At 31.4% G+C, this 18,473-nt stretch overlaps 3 protein-coding genes across 3 annotated transcripts; all 3 read left to right on the forward strand.

Annotated features, from left to right (window-relative positions):
* Window positions 1-3,015, forward strand: LOC114176867 (alpha/beta hydrolase domain-containing protein 17C-like). The gene is made up of 5 exons (XM_028062047.1): window positions 1-696; window positions 966-1,002; window positions 1,154-1,390; window positions 1,489-1,536; window positions 2,474-3,015. Exons 1-5 carry the CDS (start codon window positions 398-400, stop codon window positions 2,726-2,728), a joined length of 876 nt encoding a protein of 291 aa, XP_027917848.1. The 5' UTR covers window positions 1-397; the 3' UTR covers window positions 2,729-3,015.
* Window positions 3,016-11,221: 8,206 nt separating this feature from the next.
* Window positions 11,222-14,687, forward strand: LOC114177568 (two-component response regulator ARR12-like). Its single transcript, XM_028062961.1, has 6 exons — window positions 11,222-11,492; window positions 11,832-11,984; window positions 12,150-12,584; window positions 12,715-12,791; window positions 12,970-14,160; window positions 14,321-14,687. Exons 1-6 carry the CDS (start codon window positions 11,384-11,386, stop codon window positions 14,390-14,392), a joined length of 2,037 nt encoding a protein of 678 aa, XP_027918762.1. The 5' UTR covers window positions 11,222-11,383; the 3' UTR covers window positions 14,393-14,687.
* A 2,535-nt stretch (window positions 14,688-17,222) lies between these two features.
* On the forward strand, window positions 17,223-18,473 carry LOC114177065 (temperature-induced lipocalin-1-like). The gene is made up of 2 exons (XM_028062295.1): window positions 17,223-17,856; window positions 18,034-18,473. The coding sequence occupies exons 1-2, from the start codon at window positions 17,263-17,265 to the stop codon at window positions 18,214-18,216; spliced, it is 777 nt and encodes a 258-aa protein (XP_027918096.1). The 5' UTR covers window positions 17,223-17,262; the 3' UTR covers window positions 18,217-18,473.

Below are 18,473 nucleotides of genomic sequence, written 5' to 3' on the forward strand. Positions count from 1 at the left end.
TGAGATAGGTGAAAGGGTGAGAGAGAGAAGAAGAAGAAAAAAAAAAAGAAGATGAATGGTCCTGCCCAGCACTTCCAGCTCACCCGCTTAGGTCGGATCTATTTTCTTCCACTCTTCACTTTCCTCACATCACAACCCACTTCCAACTTCAACAACACTTTTCCATAACACAACACAACATCCTCTTCATCTTCCTCTTCCTCAAAAAAAAAAAAAAAACCAAATTTTGTAAGACTAAACTCAAACAAACACACCTTCTGTTTAAAAATTCATTTTTTATTTTTTTATTCTCATTCCCACACACAAAATAAGAGAAACAAGAAGTGCCCAGAAAGCCAAATCACCATTGCTGAGTTGGGTTGGTTCATGCTGAAGTGGGTTTCAGTTTGCGCGTTAAATGGGCAATGTGACGGGAACAGTGGCGGCTAAATTCGCGTTTTTCCCGCCAGAGCCACCGACGTACGACGTTTTCCGAGAAGGAGATGGTAGGGTGGTGCTGTCGGGTGTCGCCGCCGACAAAAACGTCGACATTCACATTCTCGACACTAAGAGTGGCAACAAGATCGTTGCCACCTTCTGGAAACACCCTTTTGCTCGTTTCACCTTCTTGTACTCTCACGGTAATGCCGCTGACTTGGGTCAGATGCACGACCTCTTCATCGAGCTCAGAGCTCACCTGCGGGTCAACATCATGAGGTCAACCATAATTTCTTCTGTTCTCGTTTTCAATTGAGACGTCTTTTTTATGTCTGTGTCTGTGTTCTGAGGAAGATGCTTGGTATCTGATAAAGATGATTATTATGTTGTGTCCTAACCTTGAACAAGTCTTGTACTCTGTATGTAAGCTCATGCACAGTAACACATATACTTGCTTGATTCGACTAGGTTCTATTTCAGAAAACATTTTTGGAGTCCGAACAGAAGCTCTTTCTGAATTTTGTTTCAACTTTGTTTTATGTTTGCAGTTATGACTATTCAGGATATGGAGCATCTACGGGTAAGGTATGTATATGTATTCGATTTTTTCCTCTTCTGTTTTCTCGTTTTTGTTCTTTGTTTCGAACTAAAGTTTCTTGGGGCTTTGTGTGTGCATTTGAATTGGTTTTCTGCAAATGAATGTGGTGATGTTTTTGGTGTTTTTGAACTGTGGCAGCCATCTGAGTTGAACACGTATTACGACATAGAAGCTGTATATCATTGTCTGAAGCGTGAATATGGAATTAAGCAAGAAGAATTGATTTTGTACGGTCAATCGGTAGGAAGTGGGCCCACACTGCACTTGGCTTCTAAGTTGCAGAAGTTGAGAGGTGTTGTTCTTCACAGTGCCATACTTTCAGGGATAAGGGTTTTGTACCCTGTCAAGATGACATTTTGGTTTGACATATTTAAAGTCAGTTTTTCCCTCTCTGTTCATAATTCTCATCACTCTACTCTAATATTTTCTGCTCAGCTTTGTAGTAACGAAAAATTTCTCTTTTAACGTTTCAGAATATAGACAAAATTCGACATGTCAACTGTCCAGTGTTTGTTATACATGTAAGTATCTATTTCCATCCATGTTTTTTTTTAATCAATCTCCTTCTGCTCTTCTATTTCTTTTCAGCTTCTGTTCTCAAGTGATTTTCTTTCTCCTTGTTCCTACGTTTAGACATGTTTGTTGTTGCATTATTGAATCATTCTTTGATTATGTTACCCAGATGGTAAATTCTTTTATCAATTCGTTCAGCTTCTGAAAAGAAATAGATTTGGGGACTACACTTGATATAATTCCATGTTTTATTTGTATTACTCTATTTTTCATGTTGACTTGAATTTACAAGAGCAATCAGTACTCCCAAGACAGACATAAAATGGGTAAAATGATGTTCAATAAGATGTGTATGTTCAGCAACTTGAGATTCTGATTTTCTGCTTTTCTACATATCCTCTTTCTACTGTTTATATTCATAGGTAGAAAACAAAGAACATGTGTTAACATAAGCCCTAAGCCCATGTTCGGTTGTTTTAGGCCCATTTAGTTTTGCTCTTATGGTTATCTTTGTATGTATATATAGCACATCTCTTGTAATATTTTATACACATTCAATAAACACAATTTTCTTCTCAATCATAAAATTTGCAAAAAAGACTTAGGACGTAGGACTAAGAGTTTAAGAAAGAAGAATTACTGCCCTTCTTAATCATGGATCATTTAGGACTCTGGGATACGATGTAGAAAACAAAGAACAAATAATTGAGTGTGTATAAAATGTTTATGTGCTATATATACACACACAAAGATAACCAAAAAACAAGTAGATGAACCTAAAACATGGACTTCTAATATATAGAAAAGTTAACTGAACTTTTTGGTGTTGTAATAGATATAAAGAGAGTTGAAGAGTAAGAAAATTAGACATCGTTTAGAACTAGTGATTGTTTTCTGCAACTTGTATGATACAGTTTTGTGTCTGCTAATGGAATTTTTGTGCAGGGAACGAATGATGATATTGTTGATTGGTCTCACGGGAAGCGATTATGGGAACTGTCAAAGGAAAAATATGATCCATTGTGGGTAAAGGGTGGTGGTCATTGCAACCTTGAAACATTCCCAGAGTACATCAAATACTTGCGCAAGTTCATAAATGCAATGGAGAAACTCGCACTCACAAAACAGTCAAGCAAACAACTCTCTCAAAATCCTAGTATTACTGAATCCAGACATAACAAATGCTTAAGATTTGTTTGATAGTTTTGAGGCTTTGGATGTAAGGAATCAGAGTCATGCATACTACTTTGATTCATGATTTGGCAACTACTCAGTTAACTAGAATTTAAAGATGTCTAAGACCCTAACCCCTACTGAAAAAAAAAAATGATGTTCCTCATCCAAATCTTGTTTACCTTGTTTCTGGATTTCTGCCAAAGTTGTTGAGTTTGTGTACAGGCCAAGACCATTATCTGGAGAAAACAATGTTATTATTTCCACTGCTCTGTCATTATAATCATCAAATACCTTATTATGTGCTGTCGTAAGGTTTTGAAACCAGTAATATTTTTTTATGTGCTGTCGAATTTGAAGCCATAGAACATGTGATGCATGGTACATTAGTAGTTTTAAAACATGTTTAAATATATGGCACATACATTTCCTACTATTTTAAGTGTTCTTTTTGTCGTTTGTTTATCAAAGTACTAGACAGCTGGTGTTTCAGTCTCAATGTTGCACATTTATTATGAAATTCATAATACCACATTGTACTTTGGCTTTCAAAAAAATACATATTGCTACAGAGAATTTGGTACTTCAATCAACCATGTAGTTTCTTAAACTTCAAAGTAATGCCTATCCTTATATATTAAAGTGGAGTTTATCCTCTTAAAACTGATTAAATGTTTCAATATTTTCTTCCTTAGAAAAAGACATTGTTTTTAACTTATTCTCAAAAATTAAATCATAAATATTTCTAATTAGTTGTGCACATTCATAGTAATTTAATTTTTACTCCAAATAGTTTAAAATTGTATATTAATATTAATTTTAAGCACGTTTTTCAATATTTTGTCTGTTTCAAATAATAGGTAAAGACATATTTTTTTGTTAAGCTAAAGCAAAACCTTAAAGAAATTAATACTAACTCTGAGAAAGCAGATAGTTAAATAACTTCCAGAATGCATAAGTAGAAAGTTTTTTATATGAAGTGATATGGAAGTGCAGAAAGAAACTACCCTCTAAGAAGTTTGTCAAGCCCATTGTCTTTTTATTATTAAGAGTTTTTTATCCATACGAATAAGAGTAAAATATTCAGAGTTTGTCAAGCTTTAGTTTTCCGATTATTAAATCTGATTTTCATTTTTTTAAAGTAGTCCCCCATCATAATTTATCATTGAAGTATGTATAATAAATAATGATACATTTGGATGAATATTAGGATTAATAAAGGTTATTTAGAAAACCGGTATGCGTTAAAGATTAAGGATTTCAACGGGTTGGGTCGGATAGTGTCTAATCGTAATTTAATCCAAAAAAAAAAATCATCTCTTATCTTATCCGTCTATTTATTTGTCGGGTATCAGTTTAAAAAATATATGCAGATATTTTAAAACTTGCGTACTCGTGAATACTCGCAAATATTTAAAAATATATATAATTTTTTTAAAATAAAATATAATTAAATTTTAATTATAGTTAAATTTAATCTAACAAAATATAAATTAAATTTTAATTTTATTTAAATTTAACTTAATAAATATAATAAATTTTAATTTTAATTTTTTTGCGGATAACAGATATCTATGTGAATAGATAGTATGATACCTACATCCAACCTATTTATAAACGAATATTAAAATATTGTGAATATCAATTATCCATCGCAAATTTTTTTATCTACAAATATTCATAAATATATGTAATTTTGCGATTCCTAGTTAAGATCTTCTTCGGCTTACGTGGCTAAAATAGGAAGGTAGAAAAGCCTTTATTTTTTTTTCTGTCAAAAGAGATTCTCCTTAAGAAAGGTTCACGTCATGTTTTGGATGAAAGCCTATTTCTTGCTAACTTTTGTTCAAATCATGATTTACCGGATGTTAACTAAAGAAATAAAAAATTACTATCACTATAATATATTGCAAAAGTTATTTTTTGTTAATTTATTTCTTACTAACAAATAATTGTTACTTTTTTTCTACTTTTTGCAAATACATTCTTACTAAATGTAAATTTATTGGTATATTCATGGAAGAAGTTAATTAAAAATGATTGACAGAGGTAGTTCACCCATAGTGTAGAATGGAATCTTATCATGTGTATGGTAAAAGAAGGATGCTACTATCATGTTGATTGTTTAGTTTCAAGTTACAACACATTAAAATTCTTTTATCAATATTAGGAGTAAAATAGTCATTTTCTCGATGTTATTTGACTTTTCTCAGCAAATTGGAATAGATGATAGCTATAGGTAATCTAACAAATTCTCCATTTCTTTATTCACTCTTTTTTGAGACAAACAAAGATGATATTGTCATTCCTTCCACATGAAACTTGAACCATACATATCTTAAATAGTAGTTCCTTGTCTCAATTGTTTTCAATAAAAAACAATTGACTTTACAAATGTCATATTGGATCTTGTTGATGAAAATGTTGAAGTTGTTTAGATTGTTGCAAATGTTGATTTTGCTAGAGTAGTTATATTGGGAAACCACAATGTATGGTTTACTAAATAGTTTTCTAAAAGATGAAGTTTACAAGTTCGTTCTTAAAATTATTTTTTTGTGTGAGTGTACTTTGATAAAAAATGTTCATGTTATCTGATTATTCCACAATGCTTAAATAATCGTGCTAGATTTTGTTATTGGGCAGTTTAAAAGTGAATATGTGCTAAATTTATAGTAATACCTAGGGATGTCAACTGGGCGGGTAGGGTACGGGGTGTACCCTACTCGCTGGATAAATATTTGTCCCGTACCCGTATCCATATCCGTCGGGTATCCGTTATGCGGGTACCCGTCTATTTTTTTCATATCTGCGGGTATCCACGGGTATCCGCGGGTATTTATAAAAATATTTTAAAAAATAAATATTTAACCATAATTAGTGCTTAGATCAACAAGTCCCCTTTCTCCAATTGATTCTTGAAAAAACAAACAAATAAAAAATCACTACTAATTTATATTGTAGTTTATTTTTGAATAAAATATTAAAGAAATTACTAACTTCATCAATGCCCACCTCTTGCAACATTGTATAAAGTTTCATGTTGTCCAATTTTAATCTAGAAGAGCATTAAAACATAAGAAGTTCAGTAAAAATTTCTAACAATCACTTAATTAAAATATCTAAGTAAAAGTGTTAATTTCATTACCTTTCATGTTGGTCCATAACCAGTCTTAGAGACACATCAATACCTCCACAGTATATGAAAGTAATTTACTCATTTGTGGGGTAAGAATCTGATCACCATTATTGGATGAAGACTCATAATGTTGTTTACTAATATATATATATATATATATATATATATATAAGGTAAAGTTTAGCGAGTACGGGTATCCACGGGTACGGATACTATGATACCCGTACCCGCTCCGTTAACATGCGGGTATCAAAAATACCCATACCCGCGGGTAGCGGGTATCCATTTTTAATATCAATTTCCTACTCGTTGCGGGTTTTATCCGCAGATACCCACGGGTACGGATTTTTTTGACATCCCTAGTAATACCTTATAAATTATAAGCTCGAAGTTGAAAGTGTGTAGATCCGACATAGTTAATGGATGATGTTTCTTAACATGTATCTTGTATGAGAAAAGTGAAAATAATGTTAGTGCTCCCCAACATTTGGAATTTGGTGATGCAATGTCTAATTTATAGAGAGGTAGCATGATGGTAATGAGAAAGAAAAGAAGTGGGTTTGGATTGTCTATTTCCTAATTTCCTTCTCCACCAATCACACTTTGAAATGTCATTGCCCTTTCCGATTCTCCACCTTCCTCTATTCCATTAATGTCCTTTCTGCTTCCTTATTCCTTCTACACGACATGACTATCCATGTAAAATATTTCATTTCTTCCTGCTTATTTTCTTCACCTCTAACAAATTGCCAAGTACAATTCATCACTCATCTAACCAGTATGTTCTTGTCCAAGTGTTGTTAAAATATAGATTTTAAGTTTAACTCAATTTCACAAAAATTATCTTATAAGGTTAGGTTTGGATTCATTTATTTACAATACAATTATTTTATCTCTAATAGATGTAACATTTTTAATACATATTCTCGTACCGAGACATATATATATATATATTGTGCATGGGAAGGAAAATTGCCCACTCATCTAACCAATATGGTTAAACAAAAAAATATTCTCTGGAGAAATCTTTTGATTACCAAAATATAAACTAAGTTAAATCTGAACCGTAACCTATACCTTACTGAAAGTTAAAAGATGTCACATGTTTTTATAGAATACATTTTTTTTTTTTTGCGTTAGTGTTGTATTATTTGTATGTCATATCAAAATTCATATTATTTGTTTTTTTTCTCTTTCTTTACTTCAAAATAAATTCGTTTTACATGTAACATTGCGCCATTGCCACCTTTCATGGTCGACCATAAAATTAAGGTTGCAAAAAATTGATGTACCACTATAGTATGGTACAACTATGAGTCTAAGACTATAAAAGTGCTTTAATTCACATAGTGCTCAACTTTTTCTTTTGGAATTTCCAGATATAGATTTGATTTATAGTAAAAATCAAGAATCAAATTATGCTCTGTTATAAACTTATAGCTAAATATAGTAGTATGTATTCAAAGTTAATTAATAATTAGTAAACATTGTTTTAGAATGTTAGTGTAATTTGCTTACAGTTATATTTATCAAGATATTATAACAAATTCATACTATAACTTTTAACTATATAGTTATATAATTTTTTCAACAATCTTATTGCAACAAAAGGTAAAAAAAGAAGAAGTTAATATGAATTAATTTAAACGTTATATTAAATTAAAAAAATAATCGTATTATACCTTTATATTTATTTTAGTCATTTTGTAATAAAAAAATAGCCAAATTGGCACCTATACCTAATAGATAACACATTGATCCTATAATGTCGGATACATTAAACGAAATGATTTAATTTGAAATAAGAAATTTGTCTTGTATATCAATTACAAGATTTAGTCTTTATTTGTTTTTGAAGAGAAAAGATAAGTGGGCCATGACCCACACGATGCTTCAATTACAAACCGAAACGTAGTGAGAGGTGTTCGGATAGATTCTGTATTCCGATTTTGAAAGAGAAAGATAAAATATGTTGGAAGGACGTCTTTCTTATCATTGTATACTTGAAATAAGATTTAGTTTAAAAGGTAAGATATTTTAATTATATATTCTTAATTTTTAATTTATTCAAATTAGGTCATTTTATCAAAATTTAAGATTTATATTTTAGTGATAAATTATTAGTTTTAAGCAGAATCCTATTATACTATTTGTTACCATTTAAAATATAATTTATATAAATAAAATTAATTGATAAATGTAGGGATGACAACAAGACAAATGTAAGGATGATCACGTAATAAAAAGTATATACGAATATGTATTCTATATGTTTTTTTGCAGTTTAAATATTTATTAATTATTTTTTATAAAAAAATAAAAATCACGAAAAAAATTATTGTTTTATCAAATATTTAATATCAAAATAACATATTTTCTTTGTTTCAATGTTAAATCTTTGGAAAAATTTGGTACAACACAATGATTTAAGTAAATTTCAATGTGTACTTGAGGAAAAATATACTATATGAAAGCTTCTAATCCTTGCGGTTATTGTTGAGAATAATCCAAATGCGAGTCTAATTTTTACATTAGATAAAAATAACAAAGTTAAACACCATATAAAAAATAGTTATAACCCCAATGTCTTGAGATTTTGGGTTAGAAGGGGTGTCAATTTCTTATATGTGGGTTATGCTTAAGTCAAGTATATTTATCTCCCTAAAGAACCACCTATAAAAACCCAACACTTGGAGATTTGAAAATACTTTAAAACCTATTAAATTAGTCAAACCTTTGAGATTCAACTTAGTGAATGAAGGGTTTTCGAGATTTGAAATTAAGATTCAAACATTCTTTGATAACAATAAATGAAAATAAGATTGTGATGAGATAAAAAATTATTGAAGATACAAATAGTTTTTTTGATATAGAATCAGTCAAACAATTACAAAAAGGAGAAGCTAAATAAAAATAATAATTCAAAGACCACAATTATTTTATATTTATTAATACGTTGAAGTAATGTCAATATCTTGAATGTGAATTATGCTCAAGTCAAATATATATGATATATCCATAATGGATTTCCTAAATCATCAACCCTTGAAGATTTGAAAAAAAATTATAAATATTAAAGTAGTCAGATAGTTAAGATTCAACTTAGTGAATGAAGAGTTTTACGTGTTTTGGAATTAAGAAATTAAAACTTAATCATTCTCTTATGTGAAAAAACATATAACAATAAATAAAAATAAAATTGTCATAAAAGAAGAAATGCATGAAGATATGAATATATCTTGTGATATAGAAATAGTCAAGATTTTGTGGTATAGAACCGGTAAAACAATTATAAAAAGGAGAAAACAACTGCCTACTCAAAAAAAAAAAAGGTTTAAATACCTTTTTGGTTCTCATTTTCGTAGTGTTTGTTGCGGATGATCCTCATTTTGACAGAATGTTTAAAATGGTCCTCATTTTCGCAATTCGTGTTTTATTTGGTCCTTTTCTGTAATGTCGTTTAAATCATTAACGGAGCATTATACAAGTGACACGAATTGCGAGATGAGGACCATTTTAAACATTCTGTCAAAATGAGAACCATCCGCAACAAACACTACGAAAATGAGGACCAAAAAGGTATTCAAGCCAAATTTTTTTTAAGAAACTACAGTTATTTTCCATTTATTATAACTAAATTGATTTATAATTGTTGTTTATTTCAATCTTTTGTAATGTATTTGTTCCGTGTATGTTTTGTGGAATTCATTTCATCATAGTTTCTTAATGAGACTCATGTTTCTGCAAGTAATGAATAAATCAGATCTTTCATTATTTTGTATATTTATGTTCATTTCTCTCTTCAAAATCTAATATGGTATTAAGAACAAGTTACCAATCCACAATGGCTAATATTCTCACATATCTCCTAACCCATTCATTTTACATTCTTCTTACAAAAAATTGGATTATAATAAATTATAAATATTTTAAGAATTATCATCTCTAGAAGGTTACATATTAAAGGTTAATTGTTGTTTTAATATACACCTGACAATTATTACAATAATTATTCAATTAACTTAACGTTATAATAAATTTGAAATAAAATTAACATAATTAAATTTTGTATACTAAAATTGTAGTTTAAAAATTAAATATATCAATATTTATTATAGAGAAACAATTATTTATAGTAAAATAATTAATAAGGAGCATCGTTTTTGAATCAACGAAAGGTTGGGATGGTAAGGTTTAGACTTTTGTTATATTAAAATAAGGAGTTTAGAAAACGAAGACAAATGAGGATTGTACTGAACAATTCGTACCAATCATGAATCTTGTAGAAGGTTTTGTTGAATATAGAAAGAACTCAAAAGGAGCATTGTTGGATTCAGCGCAGCTATTAACATATATAATGATGATTAAAGACAAAGACTAATTATGTTTTGTTTTGTTGGTCCAAAAAGTTAACGACATAAAGAGAACAATTCCATTCTTAGCCGACAAAGAGAATGATAACAAAATAACAAAATTAGTATTATTGGCATCATCATGACAAATAATAAACATGATTTTTTAACAATTGATAATAATTTTAGTACATTATACGTATATATTAAATCTAAAACTGGAAAATAAAATAAGAAATGTTGAGTATAGTATATAGACTTAAATTTCGGCATGTATGAAGGTTAAAAGAAGAAATAGATGTAAATAAAATAGATAATAATACTGATAATAAATGTAATGCAATAAGGGGCATAGTTGTGTTAATAAAAATAGTCATATAAAACCGTAATAGGAAAGAAATGAGAAAAAAAGAATGTGATTTAATTAATATAATTACCTACCGAAATTAGTTATTTTTTTCTGAGCATATTTTACACATGGAAAATATCATATCAATCAGCTGTTGGTGATTTTATGTATAATAATTAATAGAGAGAATACAATTTCTTACTAAAATATTTCTTTTTTCTAAGATATAACTCTCACTCGTGTATGTTTTGTTTCATACTATAATAATGCTAATAATCTCTGGACAGACAATGACATATGTTTTCTATTGTTGAATATAAAAAGGGTAACAAGGAACCTAATAATTATGGTGTTTATATTCAACATTCACTGTGACAATTAACAAATAATAATGCTATTAATAATAATAATAATAATAATAATAATAATTAAAGACATAGACTAATTTTGTTGTGTTGGAAGTAAAAGTTAACGACAGGTGACAGAGCGATGCCATTGGCAGCAGACACAGAAAGACACTTTCACTGAAATTCTAAAAGAATAAAGATTTGTGTTTTGTATTTTTTTATTTTTATTTTTTATGTTTGAATTGAATCCTTCATTGGTTCTTGGTAGTCACTATCATTGCCTATTTCTACTGTTTTGTTTGCATTACCCTCCCTTCCACCCTTTTCTTAATTCCCTCTTTCTTCTTTTTCATATTTTACTTTGTTTATTTGTCTGTTGCGTCAAAGAGGCCCTGAAAACAAGGTTTCTGTTGTCAAGATTGAAGCTTTTTGCTCTGTGACTCGTTTGTTATCCTCATAATGCTTTATCCTTATCTGGGTATTTAGTTCTTGTTTAAGATGGTGGAAGAAGACCATTTTCCTGTGGGTTTGCGTGTACTTGCCGTTGATGACGATCGAACTTATCTCACAGTGTTGGAGAATCTGCTTCGCAAATGCCAGTATAATGGTTTGTCATCTTTCTGTTTTAATTCAAAATTCTGCATTGGTTTTGCGTCTCATGAATTCTTGCATTTCTTTTACTTATTGTTATTCTCTTTCCATGTCAAGTTTTGGACTCATGAGACATGGATACCTTGTGGTTGACAATTGCAAGACCGGGATGTTCTTTCTTTTTTTTCTCCAGAAACTGTTTCCTTTTTTTCAAAACTGGTTTTCTTGCGTTGCTGCATTAATTTTATAGCTATGGATCCTGTCATAATAAGTCTGATTAAGCGCTTGACAATTGAGTCTGCTTTGGTTTATCTCACATCAGATTTATGTTTGTTTCTTTGTTTGTTCGTTACAGTTACTGCAACTACTCAATCAGTGAAGGCGCTAGAAATGCTGAGGAAAAACAGAAACAAGTTTGACCTTGTTATCAGTGATGTGAATATGCCAGAAATGGATGGGTTTAAGCTGCTTCAGCATGTGGGACTTGAGACGGACCTACCCGTTATCAGTAAGCACAAAAACTTTTTGTCTTCACATTCATTCAAATTGAGTATATTTTGTGTTTTCTCAAAGCAAAGTCTGAGAGAAAATCAATCTCAGAAACAGGTGTTGTTGTCTCACAATAATGTTATGAACTTAAACTCTTGCATTTTTGTGTGTGTTTGTGATCTAGTGTTGTCAGGGTACGGTGATAAAGAACGGGTGATGAAAGGTGTCATATATGGTGCTTGTGACTTTTTAACAAAACCAGTTCGAATTCAAGAGTTACAGAACATATGGCAGCATGTAGTGAGGAGGAAGATTGATAGCAAGGATAAGAATAAGACTGCAAGTGAAGAAAAAGACTGCAGTATGGCACATAAGTTTGCAAATGAGGAGGAACCATGCACTGTTGCTGGGGAATGTAGTCAAGCCTTGGCACCAAAAACTTATGCTAACCAGAATATAAAAGTGGATCACAAAAGGAAAGAACGTTGTGAGGCTGAGGAAATTGAAGAAGATGATAAAGAGAACGATGAAACCTCCAATCAGAAGAAATCTCGTTTAGTTTGGGATACTGAGTTGCACAACAAATTTCTTGCTGCCATTAATCAGCTCGGAATTGACAGTGAGTGTGATAAAGAGATGTTACTTTTCTAGTTTTTCTTGACTTAAGAATTTGGAACTTAGTTAGTGTGCTCCTTTGTCATATGGATTTCATAGCTCCTGATGTAAGCTTTCTACAACTGTTAATGCAGAGGCTTTCCCCAAGAAAATACTTGACTTGATGAATATCGATGGACTTTCAAGAGAAAACGTAGCAAGCCATCTCCAGGTATGTGTGGACTCTAAATTTCCACTTTAGCATTGTGAGTAATTTTCCTTATGAACAAGAGAATTAATGTTATGAAAATCTTTCAGATCTGATGATTCATTAAAAATTCAAGAATCAAAGTTTATGAAATAACAACTCTGCTCTATATCCTTGATGATTGTGCTTCTTTGTTTCACAGAAATTCAGACTCGGTCTCAAAAAGCCTAATCCTTACCACCGTATGGGTTCAGTTGATTGCTTTCGCACGTCATCTGAATCAGGAGCAATGTTAAGCACCACATTACCATCATATGCATATGCACATGGTGGAAGGTTTAGTGTGTTAAACTCTCCATCCAGCTTGAACACGAGAGGAATGAACTCATCTGCATTTGTTCAGGCTTCTGAGTCTCCAAACATTAACAGCAGCTCCATAAAAACACATGGAAACATGCACTCGTCTATATTTTCTGCAAACCAAGCCTCAAGCTTATTGCAGGGCATTCCAAATCCAATGGAGGCTAACCGATTTAAGCCGAACAACTCAACAGCTGGTATTAGGAGGTTTGATCTACTTGATCACTCAGCTGCACTTAAAGATTTCTCTAGTTTCTCGGAAAATAGAGCCACTGTTAGAAATGCAGCAAATATATCTCTTCCTGGTCTCTCCAATAATCATTTACTTTTTCAAGGAATTTCCCAGCATAAACATCATTCTGAAGCATTCAGAAATCATTCTTCTCTTGGAGCTGCTGCTGTGAAAACACAATCTTTTGATCCAAACTCCTGTGGTTCTTCTAAAATGGGGGATGATTATGACAACAAAAGGTGGCGGGGAGCAGCTCCGATATCTACCTTTCCTTCCAATACTTCTGCTTTCAGTAACGTTTTCAGTAATGATCAACTACTTCAGCATAACTTCAAATTGCCCTCATCCACTTTTTGCAGTAGGAACAGTCCAGTTGGTTTTTCTTCCAGTGTTCCTTTGGAGGATGATATCCTAGGTGAGATGCTGCACCAAGAAGGCTTACTTGGGAATATCTTACTAGCTTCGTGTCACACCCAGCATAACCAGGGTGGTTGCAGCAAAGACATGAATCAAACCTTCAATTCCATAAATCCTGTCATTTCTCCTAATGGAGGCACTAGTTCCTTGGGACATAGCTATGAACAAAATAGTACAATTGACAATAAGAGAATTGATGCATCTTTGGTCGGCCAAATGAATGGGGTTAATCCATCATCAATCACACAGTGCAGTGAAGGTGAGAATTTCTATTCAATGAAGTCAAATGATGCGTATGTTTTGCAGAGCATGAAATCCGATGAAGCACTGGTGCAGAATAGTTTGGACTCCTTGGATGACATAATGAATGAAATAGACGAACAGGTATTTCATCAAACATTCTTGCAATATCAAGCCTTTCAAACAGATTATATTTGTGGTGGGGTTGTGAATTTTAATGTTTCCATAATCTAGTTTGGTCTGATTTAAGGAATATAAGTGTTGTTAATTTGCATCATTTCATGAAAGACTACTTTTGATTCAGGACCTGAATGCGATTATGTTGATGAATGGAGACATAGAGTTTGATGCTTACCATGATGGACTATGCAACTGACTCCTTCTGATTCCTTCCTTGAGTCATTTCATCGTGTGTAGTATCGCATTCATGTAATTTCCTATTTCTCTAATGGACACCGCACGTGCTCTAATTGTACAGCAGTAACCGCATCAAATTTCTCCACTTTCTCAATCATATCTTTATATAAAATAAACCATATATATATGAATTAACTTTTTAGTATTGGGTTCAGTTATATAGTTTGATTTGAGTACGTGGAAGAATAAGAATGGAACTTGGTTTACGCTTATGTTTCATGATAAAACTGTGGCATTTTTCATTTATACTATATTGTGGACAAAATCTCTGTATGAATAGAATATTCTTGTTTTTTTTTTTTTATATTACTGTATGAATGTAATGTGACATGAGAATTAGACTTAGTATTGGTCTTCGGGATAATTTATTGTATCTTATGCCACAGTCAGCATAAAATAACATAAGTGTGTCTATCGTGCTCTGCTACGTAAACATTATAAAATTTGGTGAAGTAGACATAACTTTTAGCAGAAGATATCATTGTTTATTTCACATAGCATAAAAAATTTAGATTCATGTGAAACACAGTACCCATCAAACTTTATTCGTCATTTGTTTCCATGAAAGGTAATTGCGTAAAATTGTGCACGTCCCGTCTCATCACAATTTCTTGAGAATTCTCCATTTAAAGTTTGTTTACTCGCGCTTGCGTTTCTATAAAAAAGAATTGCTTGTTTTGAAGTATTTGATTTTTCGTCAAAAATATACTAATCGAGGAGTTTCACTAACTTGTCTCATATCTCTTTATTTCACTTAATGGAGGATAACACAGAGTGCAGAAAATGAAGCTTAGTGCAAATAAAAGGTTTACGTTCACAAGCGGAAATATGTGAAGAACGAAATCTCAATGTCCCGTGGCGGAACATAAGTGTGACGGGTTTATTTTATTTTATTTTTATATATTTCAAAAAGTATTTATATATTATTATTTTATTCACATTAATTTAGTTAATTTTTTTTAAGAATTTAAAAATCACATTTTATATCTCTAATATAGTTTTTTATATTTTTTTATTTGATTTCTCTCTTTCGTGACTCTATCTCTTATTCACCTCTTATTTTCATATTAATTTTTATCATTAATATCTTATTATTTTCAAAATCAAACTGCACTACGGCAAATTTGAGGAGGAGTTCAGGAATATTTTGAGTCGAACAATTTATTTTTTTGAGTAAGTTCATTTTTACCTTTTTTTTCAAAGCAAGAAGTTTTCCTCTTGTATGTAGCTTTTCTACGCTCTAGGCATATATCTATCTATTAGAGATAATAAAATCATGCTCTAATTGTTGATCAAACTCTTCTGTGTGTAAATAGAAATATTTTAGGCTTTGAAGTTGTGTAAGGGAAGAGCAAGATTAAGAATCATCTCTAAGGTGATGGAAGCTAATCATTTAGAAGTTATTAGTTTTCTTAAAATATTGAGTCTTGTTTTTAAGATTTAATTTGGGGTATTCATAAATTTTATCTTTTTTGTAAATAGGTGAGAGTAAAAGAATTTATTATTTTTTCAAGAGGAAAGTTGTGATAAAGATGAAAAAAGTGCATCTACGTCATCTAAAATTGAGAAACTTCATGAGAATCCAAAAATTGAAGAAAATGAAAAACAATTCTCTAAGGTTCCTAAAGTTACATGTAGTGGATTTGAAAATGCTGTAGAACCTAATCCGGGGAAGCGTATTCAAATTTGGCAATACCCACTAAATCAAATTGATAAGATATCATCTAAAATGGGATCCATATCTAATGCATTTAGAAAATTATCCTTTGTCTGGTAAAGATGATCATCTAAGAAGATTTCAGTATACATGGTTTAACTTATTTTCTTCATGGTTAGAGTATTCGCCAACCATTAAAAGATGCTACATATTACTTACCGTGTTATCCTTTTGTAAGAAACCAAGTGGACGACCTGACTCGGATGTTTTCATTGTTATAAATTGTTATAGGTAATTGAGTTGATTTTCATGGAAAAAGATATTGAAACTAGCTTCTATTCTGATTCAATTATTGAAAATTTTAAGTCATTAGAAGAACGTAGAGGAACACTCTAACTAACAATAACTTCTTTTTTTAATATATTAGTGTTGATGATAAACTTTACTTTACTCTTGCATATATATTATTGTCATATTGTTTGGATTCTATTGTCATAAGTGTTTATTTTGAATATAGAAAATAAAGTAAAGAAAGAAATATTTTTATTAATTAAAAAATAATAATTTATATATAACAAATATAATTTGGTCCCTCAAATTTTTATTCAAGTTCCACCACTTGCATCATATAAGAGAAGGCTTTTGTGCTTTAGGAATGTTGAGAAATTTTTTTATATATTATACAATTATTTTAAGTTTTATATTAAATAAATATAAGAAAATTAAATATGTAATGTAATGTAATGAAGATGGTTTCTAAATTTATTATTTTAAGATTTTAAATTTAAAATGCTATTGATTTTTATATTAATTTGACACATGTCTTGTGTCTTATAGCTAATTCTTCATTAAAAAATCTATCAATAATTAGTTAAAATAATGTAAAAATAATACCATTTATAAAAACATGTATAATTTTGTAAAAATTTATTGGTTGATTGATTATTTTTAGGAAAAATATTATTACACAATGACATTTACTTAAATAATAAATAATAGAAAAAAAATGTTCAGGAAAATAGGATGTACACATGTCAGGTGGAAGTGGTCTTTGTATCCTCTACTCTTCAGTAAAGATATAATAAGATGTTAATTCATTTAATACTAATAATAATAAAAAATCCGTTTTAAAGAGTATACAAGTTACTTCACTCTGTGGGTGGGTGGTAGCAATGACATCGATGGATTACATTCACTGTACACGTGTACGGTCAAACCTCATCCCCGCTCGCAACTATATCACACCGGCAAGATCAAGATCAAAATCCAACGTTGGAGCGAAGCTAACCTTGAAACCTTGTACACCAACACTGAAAGAACCGTTGGTGGTGTTTTGTTCTGACGCTGTTGTTCTTGTGAAGCGGAACCCATTAGCATCATTGACATTGTTGTGGATGGCGACCAAAGTGATGGAGGTGATGAAAGGTCTGGACTTGAAGCGGTACATGGGGCGGTGGTACGAGATTGCGTGTTTTCCGTCGAGGTTTCAGCCCAGTGACGGCGTCAACACCAGAGCCACCTACACTTTCGGCGATGACGGCACTGTCAGAGTTCTGAACGAGACTTGGAGCGGTGGCAAAAGAAGCTTCATCGAGGGCACTGCTCACAAGGCAGATCCCAACAGTGATGAGGCCAAATTGAAGGTCAGATTTTGGGTTCCTCCTTTCTTACCCGTCATTCCTGTCACTGGTGATTACTGGGTTTTGTTCATCGATCCTGATTATCAGTATGCTCTCATTGGCCAACCTAGCAGGAATTATCTTTGGGTAAGAACCCCATTTCCCTTTTCATTCATCTCACAATGCCAAACCTTGAAAATTGTAGCCAAAGAACAATTTTTTAACACTCTTGGTATAAATGTCTCAAATATAAGGTTTGATTTTGAGAAATGTGCATATATTGGTTTGAACTGTGATGTCTGAAAATGTGAAATTGGTTCCTAGATATTGTCGAGGAAGAATGATATGAATGATGAAACCTACAAGGAGCTTGTTGAGAGAGCGAAGGATGAGGGTTATGATGTGAGCAAACTCCATAAAACTCCACACACCAATCCTCCACCTGAGGGAGAAGGTCCTGAAGACACCAAAGGCGTGTGGTGGGTCAAGTCCCTTCTGGGGAAATAGTTATTATATCTGAAGCTGAAAGAGAGTGTTTCATATCAGTAATAAAAGTAGATGCAAAATAGACCAAGCTGATGATGATGATGATGATTATGATTATGATGTGAACTTTTGTAAAGTTTACCTTTGATGCTCTGATTGTGTTTGTTTTTAGTTGAATCCATTGTCTGAACTTGAATACTTTATGCCTCTGATTGTTTGTTTTTAGATGTTCTTGGTGAGAATCCAGTGTCTGAATGAACTTGAATACTTTGCACCGA

The sequence above is a fragment of the Vigna unguiculata genome, chromosome 3 (genome assembly GCF_004118075.2).
Source record: "Vigna unguiculata cultivar IT97K-499-35 chromosome 3, ASM411807v1, whole genome shotgun sequence".
Taxonomy (NCBI): domain Eukaryota; kingdom Viridiplantae; phylum Streptophyta; class Magnoliopsida; order Fabales; family Fabaceae; genus Vigna; species Vigna unguiculata.

Excerpts from the sequence above, each read along its gene's own strand:
- LOC114176867 (XM_028062047.1), top strand. The coding sequence starts at position 398 with ATGGGCAATGTGACGGGAACAGTGGCGGCTAAATTCGCGTTTTTCCCG. Across the intron at positions 697-965 it reads CTGCGGGTCAACATCATGAG|TTATGACTATTCAGGATATG; the intron begins GTCAACCATAAT and ends TTATGTTTGCAG. Across the intron at positions 1,537-2,473 it reads GTCCAGTGTTTGTTATACAT|GGAACGAATGATGATATTGT; the intron begins GTAAGTATCTAT and ends ATTTTTGTGCAG.
- LOC114177568 (XM_028062961.1), top strand. The coding sequence starts at position 11,384 with ATGGTGGAAGAAGACCATTTTCCTGTGGGTTTGCGTGTACTTGCCGTT. Across the intron at positions 12,792-12,969 it reads ACGTAGCAAGCCATCTCCAG|AAATTCAGACTCGGTCTCAA; the intron begins GTATGTGTGGAC and ends TTTGTTTCACAG. Across the intron at positions 14,161-14,320 it reads TGAATGAAATAGACGAACAG|GACCTGAATGCGATTATGTT; the intron begins GTATTTCATCAA and ends CTTTTGATTCAG.
- LOC114177065 (XM_028062295.1), top strand. The coding sequence starts at position 17,263 with ATGACATCGATGGATTACATTCACTGTACACGTGTACGGTCAAACCTC. Across the intron at positions 17,857-18,033 it reads CTAGCAGGAATTATCTTTGG|ATATTGTCGAGGAAGAATGA; the intron begins GTAAGAACCCCA and ends ATTGGTTCCTAG.